The sequence below is a fragment of the Littorina saxatilis genome, linkage group LG11 (assembly GCF_037325665.1).
Source record: "Littorina saxatilis isolate snail1 linkage group LG11, US_GU_Lsax_2.0, whole genome shotgun sequence".
NCBI lineage: Eukaryota > Metazoa > Mollusca > Gastropoda > Littorinimorpha > Littorinidae > Littorina > Littorina saxatilis.
The window spans coordinates 989,804-1,012,097 of record NC_090255.1 but is presented as its reverse complement, the minus strand read 5'-3'; the positions used below and the strand labels follow the sequence as shown (position 1 = coordinate 1,012,097).

At 43.6% G+C, this 22,294-nt stretch overlaps 1 protein-coding gene and 1 long non-coding RNA gene across 2 annotated transcripts in view; one reads left to right on the top strand and one right to left on the bottom strand.

Moving 5' to 3' along the window:
* The window catches only part of LOC138979374 (uncharacterized), a 216,829-nt gene that overhangs the window by 126,564 nt on the left and 67,971 nt on the right, over nt 1-22,294 (bottom strand). The window lies entirely within an intron of this gene.
* LOC138979373 (aquaporin-5-like) overlaps nt 19,121-22,294 on the top strand; it is a 66,645-nt gene continuing 63,471 nt past the window's right edge. Inside the window, exon 1 of the mRNA XM_070352081.1 lies at nt 19,121-19,447. Within this exon, the coding sequence (XP_070208182.1) occupies nt 19,139-19,447 (309 nt within the window). The 5' untranslated portion in view covers nt 19,121-19,138. The remainder of the gene's footprint in view (nt 19,448-22,294) is intronic.

The window sequence follows — 22,294 nt, the reverse complement described above, 5'->3', positions numbered from 1 at the left end:
AGCGAACCCACGGGTGGAGGACGGGGGGGGGGGGGGTGGACTGTTCCATACAACAGAGAGCGAGAGCGACTGTGTTCCATGTGAGCGCAGTCGATATTTTTCAGTTGTTCTGTTGGAAAGTTTGGTCAGCTATATTTCCCATTCAGTGCCTGGCGCATCAAATCCCCGGATGGAACCCAGAGTAGCTTGGCTGACCTCTCCTTTTTCACGCCTTCGTCATCAAACGTGTACGAGTATCATGTGTAACTACGGCGAGCGTGCACATGGTCGCTGGACCATAACATAATCTTGCAGTGTTGACGGCTACTCCTACATGCTGAATACCGAGTGTGTGTGTGTGTGTGTGTGTCTGTGTGTGTGTGTGTGTGTGTGTGTGTGCGCGTGTGTGTTCGAGTAATTGGAACTCTGAACAGAATCCTGCAGCGTTTACATCAGTCTTAGCGTATTAAATCCCACAGCTGATATATGTATCTATCAGCCGATGTTGGAACAAACGCTACCGAGTCAGTGGTCACATTTGTCTTCTTTTTCAATCGGCATCCTTTCTTTGTGGCAGCAACTGGTCCGGAATCGAAGCCATACTGCCGCCGTTAATTGATTGCCTCGTGTTATTTTGGCCACACCGCAGTAACCACACTAACTGCGAGAAACTGGCGTTGATTCTACAGGCAGACGAACTGCATTTGTATCTTGAGAGACGAAAAGGAAGGACGGGTGGAAAGAAGGAAGGAAGGAAGGAAGGAAGGAAGGAAGAAAGGAGGAAGGAAGGAAGGAAGGAAGGAAGGAAGGGAGAAAGGAAGGGAGGAAGGAAGGAAGGAGGAAGGAAGGAAGGAAGGAAGGAAGGAAGGAAGGGAGGAAGGAAGGGAGGAAGGAAGGAAGGAGGGAGGAAGGAAGGAAGGGGGTGTAGACAGGGAGAAAGAAAGGTTTGACTCGAGGAAGAAAGGAAGGAATGAAGAGCGGGGAGAGGGAAAAAATGGAGCAATGAAGAACAAAATCCAAAACAAAGGATGGAAGAGAGAAATGAAGAGATGAATATGGAAGGAAGAAAGGAAGGAAGGCATGAATAAAGACAGAAAAGGTTAGTGTCAGAGAACCAGCCCTGTTACTATTCTTCTTTCAGGTCAATGATTCCTTCGAGTACTTGTTCACCGAGCTTGCCGGTGACCCGACATAAAAGTTGAACTCCATTGTATTTTTTCAGAAAGCAAAGAACCTGTAAGGGTTATCTACGATTGCAGAAGGGTTTTGGGTCGTAAAGACGACAGATGTCATTGTGCGCAGATCGCGAAGTATTGTAAATACCGCAAGTTTACAACACCACGAAGACTTCCTTCTGTCTAGTGCAAGCTATTGTGTTTAATACCACACGACGTTATACACAACAGGAGCATCCTTCCGTCTTGTGCAAGCTATTGTGTTTAATACCACACGACGTTACACACAACAAGAGCATCCTTCCGTCTAGTGCAAGCTATTGTGTTCAATACCACACGACGTTACACACAACAAGAGCCTCCTTCCGTCTTGTGCAAGCTATTGTGTTCAATACCACACGACGTTACACACAACAAGAGCCTCCTTCCGTCTTGTGCAAGCTATTGTGTTCAATACCACAGGATCATGCAGACAACAAGAGCATCCTTCCTTCCGTCTAGTGCAAGCTATTGTGTTTAATACCACACGACGTTACACACAACAGGAGCATCCTTCCGTCTAGTGCAAGCTATTGTGTTCAATACCACACGACGTTACACACAACAGGAGCATCCTTCCGTCTTGTGCAAGCTATTGTGTTCAATACCACAGGATCATGCAGACAACAAGAGCATCCTTCCTTCCGTCTAGTGCAAGCTATTGTGTTTAATACCACACGACGTTACACACAACAGGAGCATCCTTCCGTCTAGTGCAAGCTATTGTGTTCAATACCACACGACGTTACACACAACAAGAGCCTCCTTCCGTCTAGTGCAAGCTATTGTGTTCAATACCACACGACGTTACACACAACAAGAGCATCCTTCCGTCTTGTGCAAGCTATTGTGTTCAATACCACACGACGTTACACACAACAAGAGCATCCTTCCGTCTTGTGCAAGCTATTGTGTTCAATACCACACGACGTTACACACAACAAGAGCCTCCTTCCGTCTAGTGCAAGCTATTGTGTTCAATACCACACGACGTTACACACAACAAGAGCCTCCTTCCGTCTAGTGCAAGCTATTGTGTTCAATACCACACGACGTTACACACAACAGGAGCATCCTTCCGTCTAGTGCAAGCTATTGTGTTTAATACCACACGACGTTACACACAACAAGAGCCTCCTTCCGTCTAGTGCAAGCTATTGTGTTCAATACCACACGACGTTACACACAACAAGAGCATCCTTCCGTCTTGTGCAAGCTATTGTGTTCAATGCCACACGACGTTACACACAACAGGAGCATCCTTCCGTCTTGTGCAAGCTATTGTGTTCAATACCACACGACGTTACACACAACAAGAGCATCCTTCCGTCTTGTGCAAGCTATTGTGTTCAATACCACACGACGTTACACACAACAAGAGCCTCCTTCCGTCTAGTGCAAGCTATTGTGTTCAATACCACACGACGTTACACACAACAGGAGCATCCTTCCGTCTAGTGCAAGCTATTGTGTTCAATACCACACGACGTTACACACAACAAGAGCCTCCTTCCGTCTAGTGCAAGCTATTGTGTTCAATACCACACGACGTTACACACAACAAGAGCATCCTTCCATTTAAACACATACCAACAATCAAGAGCCTGGCTACTTGTTGTGCTGAATGGGGATTGTTGTGCTGAATGGGGATTGTTGTGCTGAATGGGGATTGTTGTGCTGAATGGGGATTGTTGTGCTGAATGGGGATTGTTGTGCTGAATGGGGATTGTTGTGCTGAATGGGGATTGTTGTGCTGAATGGGGATTGTTGTGCTGAATGGGGATTGTTGTGCTGAATGGGGATTGTTGTGCTGAATGGGGATTGTTGTGTGGGGCTAATTTCGTTATTACTTATAACATCTTTGTCAATTTGGTAAATTGATTCAGCAAAACACTCCAACACTGCATATAATTCAGCATGCGCACGATACAGATCCTGAGCTAACAGCGAAAGTCTCAGGGTGTGGAAATCACGAAGACACGCATGCATCATCTCTCGTCTTTCAACGTCATGATCGTATCTCGATACTTTGACGAGACAAGCCCAATGCTGGCGTATCGAAGAAGTCAAATGGGAATGATTGAGTTAAAACATATCACACCATATTCTAAGCGTATTGACAAAACCTGTGCAAGTGTAGGTCATTGGGTCTTCGAGGACGTTAAATTCAATAGTCAATCAGTCATGTACCTCGGTCATCCGTGTAGTAGTCAAATAGTCATGTACCTCGATCATCCGTGTAATAGTCAATCAGTCATGTACCTCGATCATCCGTGTAATAGTCAAATAGTCATGTACCTCGATCATCCGTGTAATAGTCAATCAGTCATGTACCTCGGTCATCCGTGTAATAGTCAATCAGTCATGTACCTCGGTCATCCGTGTAATAGTCAATCAGTCATGTACCTCGGTCATCCGTGTAATAGTCAATCAGTCATGTACCTCGGTCATCCGTGTAGTACTCTCACGTAGCGTTCAGTCCCAACAGTCGTCAAAGCGAGCTTCCTGTAAACATTCTTTTACTCTGAGGTGACTCATTTCTCTTGAGTGTTGAGGTGGAGCAACCAAATAATCATTCGCGTCTCCAGACACAGAAGAGTTCGTGGTCAACAGAACCTTCCCCTGTCAATCAGTATATCTTCTGCATTAGCGTCATATCGTGTACACTACATTGGGGTGTGCACGTTAAAGATCCCACGATTGACAAAAGGGTCTTTCCTGGCGAAATTGTATAGGCATAGATAAAAATGTCCACCAAATACCCGTTTGACTTGGAATAAAGGCCGTGAAAGGTGAATGCTCGCCTAATAGGCTACTGAGCTTTACTGGCCGATGTGAATGCGTCATATATTGTGTGTAAAAAATGTCTGTTTGTCTGTCTGTCTGTAAAAAATTCCATTTCAAACGGCAGAAATTAATATGTAAGCGCCTAGGGCTATATCTAGATTAGGCGCATAAAAAATGATCACAATAATAATAATAATAATATCTGCCCTAGATGTCATGAATCATCTCATGTTGAGAACAGCTGAATCCCGAAACTAACTGTGTCGGGTTTGTATGGGTTGTGAAAGAGGGAGTAGTCTTGCTTTTAGTGAGGCAAGCTTTCTACACGTGCTCCTTGTCCACGTGTTTCTGTCACACCCCTCGCTAGTGACTGGCCTCTAATGTCACGTGGGAAAGTTTGACTCACTGAAAGCAAATTTGAAAGTACGTATTCACTCTTTTACAATTCTGACAGAGTTGTTTCCGAACATCGTCTATAGACAGCATCGGAATCAACAATAACCCGACCTCAACCACACCGTCTGTAGACAGCATCGGAATCAACAATAACCCGACCTCCACCACACCGTCTATAGACAGCATCGGAATCAACAATAACCCGACCTCCACCACACCGTATATAGACAGCATCGGAATCAACAATAACCCGACCTCCACCACACCGTATATAGACAGCATCGGAATCAACAATAACCTGACCTCCACCACACCGTCTATAGACAGCATCGGAATCAACAATAACCCGACCTCCACCACACCGTCTATAGACAGCATCGAAATCAACAATAACCCGACCTCCACCACATCGTCTATAGACAGCATCGGAATCAACAATAACCCGACCTCCACCACACCGTATATAGACAGCATCGGAATCAACAATAACCCGACCTCCACCACACCGTCTATAGACAGCATCGGAATCAACAATAACCCGACCTCCACCACACCGTCTATAGACAGCATCGGAATCAACAATAACCCGACCTCCACCACACCGTCTATAGACAGCATCGGAATCAACAATAACCCGACCTCCACCACACCGTCTATAGACAGCATCGGAATCAACAATAACCCGACCTCCACCACACCGTCTATAGACAGCATCGGAATCAACAATAACCCGCCCTCCACCACACCGTCTATAGACAGCATCGGAATCAACAATAACCCGACCTCCACCACACCGTATATAGACAGCATCGGAATCAACAATAACCCGACCTCCACCACACCGTCTATAGACAGCATCGGAATCAACAATAACCCGACCTCCACCACACCATCTATAGACAGCATCGGAATCAACAATAACCCGACCTCCACCACACCGTCTATAGACATCATCGGAATCAACAATAAGCCGACCTCCACCACACCGTATATAGACAGCATCGGAATCAACAATAACCTGACCTCCACCACACCGTCTATAGACAGCATCGGAATCAACAATAACCCGACCTCCACCACACCGTCTATAGACAGCATCGGAATCAACAATAACCCGACCTCCACCACACCGTCTATAGACAGCATCGGAATCAACAATAACCCGACCTCCACCACACCGTCTATAGACAGCATCGGAATCAACAATAACCCGACCTCCACCACACCGTCTATAGACAGCATCGGAATCAACAATAACCCGACCTCCACCACACCGTCTATAGACAGCATCGGAATCAACAATAACCCGACCTCCACCATACCGAACATCGTCTATAGACAGCATCGGAATCAACAATAACCCGACCCCAACCACACCGTAATCAGGGCTCCCCACGGACGCTAAGGGCCGTGGAGATTTGTCCAGTCTCGGATACGAAGCTCAGTTGGTAGCGCGCTGGCTTTGTAACCAGTTCGTCGCTATCAGCATGGGTTCGAATCCCCGGTTCGGCGAGAGATTTATTTCTCAGAGTCAACTTCGTGCAGACTCTTCGTTGTCCGAACAACCCCGTGTGCACATATGCGCACAAAAAATATTCAAAGTTCACAGCGAAAGTGTCAGGGCTTGGAAAACACGAAAACACCCAATACCTGTCCCAATATAGGCCAACTGGTCTAAGAGGACGAAAAGCCCCAATGGTCACAGTCTCACGCAAGCACAAGACCAAGACCAAGACCAAGCACAAGACCAAGACCAAGACCAAGACCAAGACCAAGACCAAGACCGAGACCAAGCACAAGACCAAGACCAAGACCAAGCACAAGACCAAGACCAAGACCAAGACCAAGCACAAGACCAAGACCAAGACCAAGACCAAGACCAAGCACAAGACCAAGACCAAGACCAAGACCAAGCACAAGACCAAGACCAAGACCAAGACCAAGCACAAGACCAAGACCAAGACCAAGACCAAGACCAAGACCAAGACCAAGACCAAGCACAAGACCAAGACCAAGACCAAGACCAAGACCAAGACCAAGCACAAGACCAAGCACAAGACCAAGACCAAGACCAAGACCAAGACCAAGACCAAGACCAAGACCAAGACCAAGACCAAGACCAAGACCAAGCACAAGACCAAGCACAAGACCAAGACCAAGACCAAGACCAAGACCAAGACCAAGACCAAGCACAAGACCAAGACCAAGACCAAGACCAAGACCAAGACCAAGACCAAGACCAAGACCAAGACCAAGACCAAGACCAAGACCAAGACCAAGCACAAGACCAAGACCAAGACCAAGACCAAGACCAAGACCAAGACCAAGACCAAGACCAAGCACAAGACCAAGACCAAGACCAAGACCAAGACCAAGACCAAGACCAAGACCAAGCACAAGACCAAGACCAAGACCAAGACCAAGACCAAGACCAAGACCAAGACCAAGACCAAGACCAAGCACAAGACCAAGACCAAGACCAAGACCAAGACCAAGACCAAGACCAAGACCAAGACCAAGACCAAGACCAAGACCAAGACCAAGACCAAGCACAAGACCAAGACCAAGACCAAGCACAAGACCAAGACCAAGACCAAGACCAAGACCAAGACCAAGACCAAGACCAAGACCAAGACCAAGACCAAGACCAAGACCAAGACCAAGACCAAGACCAAGACCAAGCACAAGACCAAGACCAAGACCAAGACCAAGACCAAGACCAAGACCAAGACCAAGACCAAGACCAAGACCAAGACCAAGCACAAGCACAAGACCAAGACCAAGACCAAGACCAAGACCAAGACCAAGACCAAGACCAAGACCAAGCACAAGACCAAGACCAAGACCAAGACCAAGACCAAGACCAAGACCAAGACCAAGACCAAGACCAAGACCAAGACCAAGACCAAGACCAAGAGCGCACGTTGTCCGATCTCGATCTGTCCGCGAACACACATCACACAACACAAGGAATCACAAAGATGTTTTTCCTTTTCGTTTCATTTATTTTATAATCCTATTCCTCGGGACATCGGGTCGCTTCCTTCCAGTGGAAAGCTAACAGCAACAAGAGTCGCGCTACTCAGGTGCGTGTTTAGTTGTAATCAGTCACTGACACCTCTGGCAAACTGACTGAGGTCTTTAACGTGCCACAGTTGTGAAACTGGAGTGGGACATGGATACCGTCTCTGAGTTTGCACATAAAGTTGACCTGAGAATCCCACGCCCAGCACTACCAACAGGCCCCCAATTTGTTGTTGTTGTTGTTGTTGTTGTTGTTGTTGTTGTTGTTGTTGTTGTTGTTGTTTCGTTTTGTTTGTTGTGTAATTTACAGACAAAAATATATCTCTTTCCTCGTCGACAATGACATTTAAAACCAAACGTGCATGCATTTAATGATCTGATGTGAGGCTTTGGAAGATAAGCAGTTTTACCTTCGGGAGGAAAATGTCAACTGGATTTTCAACTGTGACCTTTTATGTCTTCTGCATGAACTTCCCGTGTGTCCCGGTTGTCATTCCTTCTTATCTCACATTCAGACAGCCTCAGTCAGATACAGTACAGAGCAACATTCGATTTTAATATAGCAGAGTCACATTGAGGCAGACATTGTAATATATTACCCTCACCGGATACAATATATTACCCTGATGGGACATAATATATTGGCATCTGAAGACCCTGTCAGACCTTCGCTTAGTGTAGAGAGGGTCTGTGGCAGGGACTGGAAATTATGACACCTTTGATTCTCACGCTGGGAGGTGGGATGATGACTCTTGAGATTAGATATAACACTGAAAGAGATGATGGGATAGTTTCGTTCATCGACTTTCGCTTATTGTGTTGTACGTGTGTGCAGATGTCCAAAATCAAATAGACTGCAAACGTTCCAAAATTCAGAATTAAAAAAAAACAAGAATAAGATTAATTACTGGAACGTTGAACTATTAACAAAACACAACGTTATATTTGCGTACATTTAGTCAAATGTAACGCTTAGTTATGTCAATAACCGGCACGGTTGGCCTAGTGGTAAGGCGTCCGCCCCGTGATCGGGAGGTCGTGGGTTCGAACCCCGGCCGGGTCATACCTAAGACTTTAAAATTGGCAATCTAGTGGCTGCTCCGCCTGGCGTCTGGCATTATGGGGTTAGTGCTAGGACTGGTTGGTCCGGTGTCAGAATAATGTGACTGGGTGAGACATGAAGCCTGTGCTGCGACTTCTGTCTTGTGTGTGGCGCACGTTATATGTCAAAGCAGCACCGCCCTGATATGGCCCTTCGTGGTCGGCTGGGCGTTAAGCAAAACAAAAAAACAACCAAAAAAAGTCGGTGTTTCGAAACAGTGTCTTTTCTCCCCTCGTTGTGCCCTTAAATCAAGGAGAGAGAAGAGAAAGGGAGAGTTCGTTGACAATCAGGGGTGTCTACTTTCATGCAGCGAGCAAAGAACAGTGTCAAAGGTTGTGTGCAGTGTGGTGAGGATGTGGTGGCTTTTTGCCTTTTGCTCTCTTTTGCTTGTGCCGGGAAAATAAGGAGACACAGAGACAAGGAGTGTTTACTTCCAAACTGGAGTTGTCTTTTCTACAGGGATGAGCAAATAACAATTAGTTGTGTGTGTATAATCTTGCAGGTTGGTGTGTAATGTCCGTGCTGTACACACGCTAGACACCATGCAGTGTGGGATCATTTGTTTTGCTTTATTTGCGAGGACGTAAAGAGACGGAGTTGATTTTGTGAGTACGTAACAAAACACATCGTTGCGGCCACTGTGGTGAGGACGAAACAAAACACATCGTTGCGGCCACTGTGGTGAGGACGAAACAAAACACATCGTTGCGGCCACTGTGGTGAGGACGTAACAAAACACATCGTTGCGGCCACTGTGGTGAGGACGTAACAAAACACATCGTTGCGGCCACTGTGGTGAGGACGTAACAAAACACATCGTTGCGGCCACTGTGGTGAGGACGTAACAAAACACATCGTTGCGGCCACTGTGGTGAGGACGTAACTTCAGCAGGACCGATGACGCACTGCAGATTATCCCAGCCCGCTACACATAGCATGACAGAAAAACAGGCCAAGTACTCGTCATAATCCCTATCGCGGCATATATAATAGGCAGTGCGTCGTCTGTGCCGCTGAAACTGTGCAGGTATATTCTGCCCATAAGCCACCTTTCTATTCCCACTTCTCCGTCTTTGCTAGAGGTTATACAGATTGGAATTCCTGAACCCAATGGGTTTTGTCTGCGCCTACGAATGCATATTCTAACCATGCAGTACTGAATAAAATATGACGATGAACAGAACTGGAAGCCTTTTTTATATTCTTATTGGAAGGATAATTTGCATAGTTACAGAGCATTTTCCAGTATATCATTGCCGGTGTCACGTTCTAATGACTATATCGACCCCACCACTTACCCCCCCCCCCCCCCACCCCACAATCAGAAACACAAACACACACACAACGCCCTCGGCCGGTGCTCAGTCTTCCTGTTGTGTTGTCGGTGATGTTAAGAGGGCATTGAACCTGTTGCGATGTCGGTGATGTTAAGAGGGCATTGAACCTGTTGTGATGTCGGTGATGTTAAGAGGGCATTGAACCTGTTGTGATGTCGGTGATGTTAAGAGGGCATTGAACCTGTTGTGATGTCGGTGATGTTAAGAGGGCATTGAACCTGTTGTGATGTCGGTGATGTTAAGAGGGCATTGAACCTGTTGTGATGGGGACTTACCACGGGATTATGACAAGTGGCACTTGTAAAGATGCTAAATGAAGACTTGAGTAAAAGAGAGAGAGGGAGGCGGTGGGAGAGAGAGAGAGGGAGAGAGAGAGAGAGAGAGAGAGAGAGAGAGAGAGAGAGAGAGAGAATGAATGATTGAAACAGAGTTAGAGAAAAAGTGAGAGAGACTCAGAGAGAGATACAGAGAAATAGAGAGATAGTAGAGAGAGAGAGAAACTGAAACTGAAACTGAAACTGAACTTTATTACCAAAGGATAGAGGTTTTAGGCAAAGCCTAATCTTACAACCTGTCCCTTATACAAACACTTAATACAGACGCACATAATATAGATAGTAAAATTGACAAGGTTATTGTTACTTACAGACGTACATAATGTAAATAGTAATAAGAAAGGGGTTATGGTTTTGTATACACATTCAAAAATGGGAAAAACAATATAGGGTGGAAATTGCAGCATAGTTGCAATAATGCATTGCATATAAACATCCAAAACAACTAATAACAAAAGGGAGAAAACAAATGTGGGGAGGAATTGTCCCAATCATTCGCATGTATATCATTATCAATACATACACATAAAGAACAAATCAAAATACAAACATAACTTGACTAAATGTAAAAAGCACTAAAATATCAGACATGAAAAGTGTTCTATTTACCCATTAAGCGGGAATGAAACTGGCGCCTAAACGTTTTCACAGAAGAGGCATTTCGGAGGGGTAGGGGTATGGAATTCCATAGAGACGCTCCTGAGAAGGCTAAACTTGACTTATACAAGTCTAGACGAGGGATGGGGGGAATCAGGTTCTGGGACCCATATCTTTTTGTGGCATGTCTGAAATGTGATTTTAAATATCCAGGAACATTATTGTTAATTACTTTGTACATAAAGACAGCCTTGTTTAGCGTCAACTGATCTTTCAAGGGAAGGAAATTAAGGAGCTTTAATTTATCATCTGTTGGCTTATTTGACTCATGCAGAATTAGTTTTGCAGCACGGCGATGAAGAGAATTGAGTCGTTTGAGATGGACATCACTGCAGTTATCCCAAAGTGTTGAAGCAAAGTTGATATGGGGCATTATGTGAGCGTAATAAAACAACTTGAGTGCTTCCACATCAGCATAATGTCTTAATTTAGACAATAAGTACAAATTTTTAGATACTAATTTGCAAATTTTACTCAAGTGAGTTTGCCATTTCAATTCTTGATCAACGGTAACCCCTAATAATTTATGCTCTTTAACTTGTTGCACTTGAGTTGAATCAATTGACAGTTGAAGTTGTAAGGGTTTTAATTGGTGTTTTTGTCTAGTTGTAATCACCATACTTTTCGTCTTAACAGGGTGAATAACCATTGCATTAGTGGTGCACCATTCTGTCATCTCATCTATACTTTTTTGAAGAGATTGGTTGACGGCTACCAAAGACTTCTGACTGGTGTGGATTGATGAATCATCCGCAAAGAACTCACATCTTACTTTCTCATCTGACACATGAAGAGGTAAATCATTTATATAAATACAGAACAATATAGGTCCTAATACAGACCCTTGAGGCACACCACTTTTGACAAAATCAATAGACGAAGTTTTACAGTTGATGAATACATATTGTTTCCGTTTTGAAAGATATGATTCGAAGAAGGCACAAGCAGAGTCATCTTTTAAGTAGCATTGTAATTTCTTTAATAATAAGGAGTGGTCTACAAGGTCAAAGGCTTTTTTAAAGTCCAGGAATAACGCTCCTGTTACTTCGGACTCATTAATAGCTGATAACCAAGTTTCACATAAAGAGCTGAGAGCAGTGTGGCATGAATGCTTAGAGCGAAATCCAGACTGAAATGGATGAAACAAATTCATTCGTTCCATATATTCCAGTAAATATTTCTGAATATGCTTCTCCAAAGGCTTAGATAAAACAGGTAAGAGGGAAATTGGTCGAAAGTTGTTAGGGTCCGTAAGATCCTTGCTTTTTGGGAGTGGCACTACCTTGGCACATTTTAAAATAGAGGGAAAAACGTTTTGTTGTATGCCAAGGTTGTAGACATAAGTCAGTGAATCAATTATGTATGGTAAAGCAAGTTTGAGCAACCGGACAGGAATCTTGTCGGGACCCATTGACTTTTTATTCGCCATCTGTTCTATCAGTTTTCCAACCTCGTGGACAGTAATGGGTGGAATAGAAAACGTTTCGTTTTGAGTCAACTTTCGTCCACAAAATGTTTTTAATTTTTCTAGAGAGACATCAATATCAAGGGACTCATTCTGCGTGAGACAGGCTTTCAGTTTCTCTGCGAGCGAAATAAAGTGTTGATTAAAATCTTCTGGAGTTATTTGTGACGGAGAATTGGTCGATCTCTTTCGAGATTTATCAAGAACTTCATTCATTGCTCGCCAAATTGTAGAAGTATCTCTCTTATCAGAAAGCAATTTATTAAAATAATCTGCTTTTGCTTGCCTTACCGTTTTCAAAACTTCATTCCTTTGTAATTTGTACTCGCTTTTCATGTTATGTTCTTTAAAGAAATCACGCAACGCCATAGCCTCAATAATGTCCGATGTCAACCAAGGGGGCAGGTGGGGATGTTTCACCCTATGCTGACGTAGTGGAGCGTGTTTATCAATAATGGAACACAAAATCTCATGGAAAAGATTGCAAGCATCATCTGCGTTACTGCAATTAAATACGCTTTGAAATGGCGCTCGATTAAGATCACAGAAAAAGGCAGACTCGTCAAAGTATTTAAAACTTCTGTACTCGATAGTTGTATGACCTTTATGCTGTGATTTGGGCAATCTCAGAACAATTGAGCAAAAAACAGAATAATGATCACTGAAAGTGGAGTGTACTACTTGAACATTTGAAACAGTGGTCTTATTATCAGTATAAATGTGATCAATAAGGGTAGATGAATTATTGGTTTCTCTTGTAGGGGTTTTAACTAGCTGGTGAAGACCAAATAGAGCAGTGGTTGAGCCCCAAGTTGTTTGGGGTCTCTGTAAATTAATGTTAAAATCACCAAGCAAGAGAGAGAGAGAGAGAGAGAGAGAGAGAGAGAGAGAGAGAGAGAGAGAGAGAGAGAGAGAGAGAGAGAGAGAGAGAGAGAGAGAGAGAGAGAGAAAGAGACCGAGAGAGAGAGAGAGTGAGACAGTGAGAGAGATGCCCATGGATTGGAGGCATGCAGGTCTGCAACTGTTTGCATTGGTCTGTCTGCCTAAGAGCCTGTCCATAGTCTGTCTGTATGTCTCTCTAAATACAAATAAGTTAGGATGGTGAAGGTGATGGTGAAAAGCATGGCATTCTTCTCCAATCTTCCTGTCTGTCATGTTGTCGCCGTGACATATGTTTCACACATACTTACACCAGAGCTCGAGATTGTCAAAAAGATCCCACTGATGCTCTCGGGGTTTTCCCTTCCTCGGTGACAATTAGACGCATATCTGTTGTATGATAAGCTGTTCTACGATAAGCTGTTGTACGATAAGCTGCTGTACGATAAGCTGTTGTACGATAAGCTGTTGTACGATAAGCTGGTGTACGATAAGCTGTTGTACGATAAGCTGTTGTACGATAAGCTGTTGTACGATAAGCTGCTGTACGATAAGCTGCTGTACGATAAGCTGCTGTACGATAAGCTGTTGTACGATAAGCTGCTGTACGATAAGCTGTTGTACGATAAGCTGTTGTACGATAAGCTGTTGTACGATAAGCTGTTGTACGATAAGCTGTTGTACGATAAGCTGTTGTACGATAAGCTGTTGTACGATAAGCTGCTGTACGATAAGCTGCTGTACGATAAGCTGTTGTACGATAAGCTGTTGTACGATAAGCTGTTGTACGATAAGCTGTTGTACGATAAGCTGTTGTACGATAAGCTGTTGTACGATAAGCTGCTGTACGATAAGTAGTGTAAGCTTGTCAGGATAATCAGTGTCTTTATCACTATGACAACAATGTCACAAATAATCTGTAAACGGCTCAGTAGTTTTAGAATACTTAATTAGGATGTTACGTGTCGTTTAAATCATGAATGCTATGCTCAATATAGGCGTATTTTAAACCGTTGGTGTTGTCTTTGTGCGGGGGGGCCTGAGAGTCGTTACATTATGAATCGGGTGTTCCTATATGTTAAGATAATTATTTTTGAGTTCGAAGGTTCTGACGTCTCATGTAAAAACTATGTAAAGCATCACAGAGCTCATCTGCCTTTTACATGCTCAAAATACTTAGATATGTCTGAGGATGGTGTTTTAGGGTAACCGACCTTCTTCTCCGTAAAACACTGATCTCCACTGCCTGTTGATGCTCCCAATAGTTAAATCTGTCTGAGAATGATGTTTAAATGTACCATAACCTTCCTCTCCCTAAAAACACTCATCTCCACTGCCTTTAAATGCTCACAGTGTTTACATATTGCTTATGATCTTAAAGTTAAGCCTTCTGTCCCGTGTAAACGGCCATGTAAAGCAACAGATCTCTCCAGTCTGGTACATGGGCTGGGAGCACCCTTTCACTTGGGCACTGACCAAGTCATCACCAGCCTCGCTGCTCCCGCTGCGGAGGGGGACTTTTTCGCTGAATTAAAGTTGTAAATTGACACTGATGTCAGTTTTAAAACCAATTTCTATAATCTGCACCAACAGAGTCCTGTCTTCCGTTTCTCAGCCGCGATATGTGGCGAGTGCTGCGAGTGAGGCGAGGAAGTAGCGTTTCTAATGGACCTCTCTCCGCGAGCAAGGCCAGGGTACAGCGAGGGTAGGCGTGCATGCCTGTGGAGGTGCTCGCTACACGAGGAAAGTGGCGGCTCACTTTCAACTCAAAGCCATGACGTTCCCTACACAAGGCTTTGATAACGAACGGATAAGGGGCGTAACTCCTTAGTCATATTACAGTTGAAAATTCAAAGCGGGTCGGCTTCACTCAATTTCTTGGCATCAGAGGCTTGACATAAATTAGGAAAACAAATGGTTGGACCCATCATGGACCAACTAAAACGCTGTAGGGCAGAATTAATATTTTGATGGTATTTTTGAACGTTCTCAGCGTCACTGTAGGAAGTGGCGTTCTCAGCGTGCAGAAAGTGAGCGTCAAGTCCCTTTGTATCAACAACGAAAATCTTTGCATCTTTGAATGAATCGAAACGCACGAGACTTACCACTCTCTCATTTTTTAGCAAATGCATTTGATGACGTAATATCCGCCTGTTAAGAAAAAGTTGAGGCGGCGCTGTGACGACTTCATTTTTCAATAAAATTGATTAAAATATTGGTCAGAGAATCTTTGACCCCGTCCCTGTCATGGGGTATGCATTTCTCCTTGGAGGGTTAAGAATTAGTTTTTTCATTAACAATTTAAAAAATTGTAATTGAAATTGTAATTTTTATTTTCTTCTTCTTCTTCTTCTGCGTTCGTGGGCTGAAACTCCCACGTACACTCGTGTTTTTTGCACGAGTGGAATTTTACGTGTATGACCGTTTTTTACCCCGCCATTCAGGCAGCCATACGCCGTTTTCGGAGGAAGCATGCTGGGTATTTTCGTGTTTCTATAACCCACCGAACTCTGACATGGATTACAGGATCTTTTTCGTGCGCACTTGGTCTTGTGCTTGCGTGTACACACGGGGGTGTTCGGACACCGAGGAGAGTCTGCACACAAAGTTGACTCTGAGAAATAAATCTCTCGCCGAACGTGGGGACGAACTCACGCTGACAGCGGCCAACTGGATACAAATCCAGCGCGCTACCGACTGAGCTACATCCGTAATTTTTTATTAAAGATTCAAAATTGTTTACGTTGAATTTCTTTTTTTTTACATTTCCTGAATCCAAAAATGTACAGATATGTCATGGTTTCTCTGAACATGTGCTTAAAGTTTAAGGAAATCGATTTAACTTACATTCACGTATTTTGTTTCATCTTGATAAAGAGTTGACACTGTCTGTCTTTTGTTCTGTATTCCACTTTGGTTCCCTCCTTTCTCTCATAGTCTTTTTCATACCCCCTTATTTAAGTGAGGGATTTGAGTCTTGCCATAACAAAAATCTCATGCTATTGTCTATCGCTTGTTTTCAGAATTGTACTCATAGGATTTCGTATTTTGTTGACAAAAAAATGTTCTCCAGAGAATTCACTAAATGTATCAGCAGAGAAATAGTTTACATGAAGTTAACAAGCACATCTGCCCAGTGTATTGGACAATCTCTTAATCAAAACACTTTATACGTCACCGACTTGAGGAAAAAGCTTTTCTCGTGTTCAGATCGTTCATCCGATGGTATGCAAATGACATGCAAAAAAAAAAAATTAAAAATTAAAAAAAATTAAAAAAAATCTTTGCATCTTTGAATGAATCGAAACGCACGAGTGGTAAGTCTCGTGCGTTTCGATTCATTCAAAGATGCAAAGATTTTCGTTGTTGATACAAAGGGACTTGACGCTCACTTTCTGCACGCTGAGAACGCCACTTCCTACAGTGACGCTGAGAACGTTCAAAAATACCATCAAAATATTAATTCTGCCCTACAGCGTTTTAGTTGGTCCATGATGGGTCCAACCATTTGTTTTCCTAATTTATGTCAAGCCTCTGATGCCAAGAAATTGAGTGAAGCCGACCCGCTTTGAATTTTCAACTGTAATATGACTAAGGAGTTACGCCCCTTATCCGTTCGTTATCAAAGCCTTGTGTAGGGAACGTCATGGCTTTGAGTTGAAAGTGGTGGCGGCTGCACAGCTGCCAATCCGATTGGCTGTTCGTGGCTGTTTACCGACTAGTGCAGAGCACTGTTGGGGTATCAGCCAGTCGTGTTTAGTTCTTGCCTTGCAAAGCGAGAGGCTAGCCGCAAGCGATTCTTATCTCCGCGAAACGTGACGGGCGCCATGCAGGCGACGTTCCACATAGCAACGTGGCTCTCTCAGTATCTGCAACTGAAACAGTTTTACGCGAGAACGTAGATATCTTAACGTTTCTCTGAACATAAAAGTCTCATTTCAGAACTCAGAATAAAAAGAAAAATATGTTAAAAGATTCTTGCTGGTTTGTTTTCATAACATGTCAACGTTTCTTGATTTTCATCAGGTGCTTATAATGACATAAACAAATTCACCATTTTAATAAATATGGTATCGTTAATGTTTCAGAACTCTGGGATTATCACAATCATTCATCGCCTTCAACTACGTAACCTGTCGCCCCTACCTGAAATAGTCGCCTCGCCAGGTCAGCGCATTGTGTGTGTACGACAAAGCGACAAGGACATGTCCATTAGCGAGAGCAGGGGGTGACACGAGTGAACAATTGTGTGATCGACGGAGAGTAAGTTCGTATTAATAGTACGACCTGTCACTCAAATCTCAGCTCACTTCCCCTTCGTCCTACCCCCTCCCCCACCCCTCGCCCGTCTGCGTTCCTCTCTGTTGACCCATTGCTCGCTTTTACATAAACACTGAGCGGTGTAGTGAAGTATTTCTGTTGACACTAACCACAACCCCCCCCCCCCCCCTCCATTCTTCTCTCACCTCCTCCGTTTTGATTGGCTTGGTAATCCGCCCCCCCCCCCCCTACCTCCGTCTGAACTTGAGTCTGTGTCAGTTTTTAACTCTGCCTTTTCCGTGGCTCCCGTATACCTCCCCTCCCCCTACTAATCCCACCTTCCCCCCAAACCCTCTCCTTTGCTTTTACTGCTTTTTGTCGCTACTACCCCTCCCTTCACTCTCTCTCTCTCTCCCTCTCTCTCTCTCTCTCTCTCTCTCTCTCTCTCTCTCTCTCTCTCTCTCTCTCTCTCTCTCTCTCTCTCTCTCTCTCTCTCTATCTCTCTCTCTCTCTCTCTTGCTTGAAACAATTTTCATTATGCCTTTGACAATAATATGTCATGTTGGTTTGTATACGTATATTTTTGTTTGTTTAGTCTGTTAATCGTTTGCTTGTTCGTCGTTTGTTTTTTTATTACTTCTTTAATTGATATTCCAACATTTTTAAAACGTATCATTAGATTAAACCCTCCCATGGGCGAGGGCTGGATGTAAAAAAGCACCTGTTTGCTTATGCCATTACCCTCGTAAATAAAAAATGTGTCATTGTCATTGTCATTGTCTCTCTCCCTCTCTCTCTCTAATTGTTTGAATATCCACCATAATCCTGTGGGTACAAACCCTCCTACCCACCACTGTGTGTCTCAAGCTGTACTTTGTCTGACGACACAAATCTCCCGTGTGACTCCACTCTCTCCCGTGTGACTCCACTCTCTCCCGTGTGACTCCACTCTCTCCCGTGTGACTCCACTCTCTCCCGTGTGACTCCACTCTCTCCCGTGTGACTCCACTCTCTCCCGTGTGACTCCACTCTCTCCCGTGTGACTCCACTCTCTCCTTGTTGGAATACATGTCGCTCCTTTTTGTGAGAAACTAAGATTATTGAATAATACATCAAGAGGTATGACAATAGCTGTTTGTTTTCTGTTTACAGAGATCTTCTCATCACACCTGCGGTCTCGCTTCTTCACTACAGACCCCCCCCCCTCCCCCTCCCTCCCTCCTTCATCTTCTTTACCAGTTTTTTGTTGCTCCCTTTTCCCTTTAACAAGAACTTCTCTTCTCTCCCCCCCCCCATCCTCTCCCTCCTTTGCTAAACTCTCCTTCCTTTTTTCCATTCATCCTTCCTCCTCCCCTCTCGTCTACTTAGCTACTCCCCCAACCCCCTCACCACCACCTCTCCCCACCCCTACGCCCCTCCCATTCCTTCCTTTCTGTTTTTCAGTCCGTTCACATTTAATAAGGATTTTGTTTATTCTCCCCTTCCTTGTACACAACACCCCTCACTCTTCCCCCTCTGCCCGCCCCCCCCCCCACTCCCCCTCCTCCTTCTCAACCCGTACATCCTTGTATCGCCGTCTACACCCACCACCACCACCACCACCCTCATCACCCTTCAACCACCAACCCCGAACTACCAACCAACCAACCAACCACCACCACCACCACCCGTGAAGTATAAAGCGCGACAACCCAACCAGCCCGATGCCTTTCGTGCAAGTCCACCCCGCTGAAGACAACTCTGTTCCACCACCACAACAAGGGGCAATAACTCTTCCCGACAGCTATTCAGCCATGGAGGGTCTCTACATCTACACGGCTAATAAATTGGAAGCCATTCGTACGGGCAGCGACGGGAGAAAAAAATCGTACAAAATATTCGATGCCGGAGAGATTAAGTCAGCGAGTTTCCTGCGAGCAGTGGGGGCGGAGTTCTTGGCGCAGATTCTGTTCGTGTTCCTGGGAGGATGCTCGGCCATGTTCACCACTACAGACAATGCGCAGATCATTAAGGTAAGTTGTGATTACTATCAGCATTGAAAAAAGGAATTGATTTTTTTTTTTTAATGATGCGTGAAAATAAAATGTGCACAAAGAAGTTCGATACAAACAAGCACGCAAAGAACCTACACAAAGCAAAATGTTATATTAATATTTGTTAATTTTATTTTTTAATCTTATTTATTTTTATTTTTTTTTATTTTTTATTTTTATTTGTCATATTAGCAAAACTAATATTGTTTTGCAGGAGACAACCCTCTCACACATTATTGAACTCTCTCTCTTTCACACTCTCTCTCTCTCTCTCTCTCTCTTTCTCTCTCTCTCTCTCTCTCTCTCTCTCTCTCTCTCTCTCTCTCTCTCTCTCTCTCTCTCTCGCCTCAAACGTACTTGTGACTTTTCCATTCTGTCACCACAGTGCATAATGTCAATAACTGAAGGACTGTTGACATCATGATGCTATGATATACGTAGTTGATACGCAATGTGAGTCAAGGTATTCCTGACTTTGAAAAAAGTACAGTGATGTGCTTCGTTGTGGAATGCTTGATTTGTAATTACTTGTTAATTAACCCCTCCCCCAATCAATCTTGTGAGAGGCTTATGTCTAACACAAATAAATCATCGTATTTGAGTTCTCCCCCCCCCCTCCCTCCCTCCCTCCCCCTTCCCCCTGTCTCTCGTGAATTCAAAGCGATGAGCTTCAAAACAAAAATGGACTTTTTACATGAGGAACGCGTTTGTTCGTCCAATGACAAAGAACTCTGTTGTTATTGTTGTGTTGCTGATGGTTGGTTGCATTTGTTTCCGTCTTGTTGTGTTGTCTTTGAAGTTATTGCCAACTAGTTTGAACAGAGGACAATGTCGTGTGATGTCTTGTGATGTCGTGCATGAATGCTGTTGTTTCTATGATCCGACGTCCGTAGTAGACAACAACGTTAGTCGGGAAACAATAAACGGATGCGATTTTTGGAGACACTGTGGGCTACTCATAAAAAAATGCAATCGAATACAATACAATACAATACAATACAATGCATCGATATTGTCTGACTGTATGTACAGACAGAATCTTCCTTATTTATGGTTCAATAAGCAAAGCAAAGACCAAACAGACACTTACTTAAAAAGACCAACAATCACAATTATTTAGCACTGATTTTCTTTCAGCGAAAAGACACATAAAATGCATGTTTCATCAAAGGGTCGTCACCAAACAGTACATGCCGGATCATACTGCAGTGGAACCCCGCATTTAAGACTTTCAAAAATCTGAGAAAATCAGGTCTTAATAAGGGAGGGGGGGTCTTAAAAAAAGGTACACTTACAGAGCTTATCCAACAGAAAATCTATTAAAAAAAACGAAAAAAACCCGAGGTCTTAAAAAAGGAGGAAGTGTTTAATTGGGTGTTCTTAACTGTAGCAACATGAATCAACAAGCTTTGGTCCGGTGTGTGTGTGTGTGTGTGGGGGGTGTTTAATTGGGTGTTCTTAACAGGGGGTTCCACTGTAGCAACATGAATCAACAAACCTTGGTCCGGTGTGTGTGTGTGTGTGTGGGGGGGGGGTGTTTAATTGGGTGTTCTTAACAGGGAGTTCCACTGTAGCAACATGAATCAACAAACCTTGGTCCGGTGTGTGTGTGGTGGGGGGGGGATGTTTATCGTGAGATACATAAGGATTAACGGATTGTATATCACCAACCCTGCTTGTTATCTCCCTTACTATGAAGGGTGAAAGGTGCAAGGCCATTGTGCTGTTCTCAGTCCCTGTCATAAATAAGACAACTAAGCGGCTTAGAGTGATAGTCTTAACTCAAGGAACACACTTTTAAGTCCGAACTTGCGTATATACAAACACGCCCGAAGACGGAATGCAGCAAGCAAGGCCATGGCCATACCCGACTTAGGACTTGTGTCAGACGTAATCGCCATTGAAGACGGTAACATTTTCAGATCAAAGCAACGTAAGAAGCATCGCGGATGATAAGGAGAAGAACAAAGAAAAAACAGCAACAGAAGCAACAACAACAACAACAACAACAACAACAAAAACAAAAACAACAACAACAACAACAACAACCACTAACAATGAAGAGAATGATATATAACAGATTTTCATCAACAACAAAAACCTCTACTGGCCTGTCCAATCTTGTGTTTTAGTGAGGAATGTTAGCGAGGATTGAGACAAGAACAAGAACAAGAACAAGAACAATTCTTTATTTAACGAGGGTAATAGAGTAAGCAGTGGTCTGCTTTTTTACATCTGGCCCTCGCCCTAAAGAGGGACTAGTCTAAAATTGCTAAAGAATAAGCAAGTAAAGAAAACTACTGCTACATGATTATAATCAAATGAAAGTAAGAACATATCATAAATGTACATACATTGCTTAAATGAAAAATGTTAAGTTCATTTGACATGAGTTAAGAATTATAGAGTAGATTGCACTGACGCAACAAAGCTGTAAATGCCATGCCCATTGACATACACTGCATTCGAAAAAATCAGTGTATATAAAAATAATAATACATTGTTAAAAAGCACCGGTTGTTGGTTTTAACAACCATTCTAGCGACAACAGATGTTTATTTAGACTTCATGAGATAAGACGTATATCTGGTCTTAAAAACGTTTGTGCTGCTAGTTTGCCGTAGGATTGTCGGAAGAGTGTTCCAGAGACTGCTACCTGAATAGACTAAACTAGATTTGAATAGGTCAATCCTAGGCAGAGGCATGTTCAGTCTCATCAATTGGCGTGAAGATTTTAACGTGAATTTGGAAAATATGGTTTGAGGTACACATCCATGAATAATGTTATGCATAAGGGTACCTTTATTTTTACTTAGCCTTGCCTTC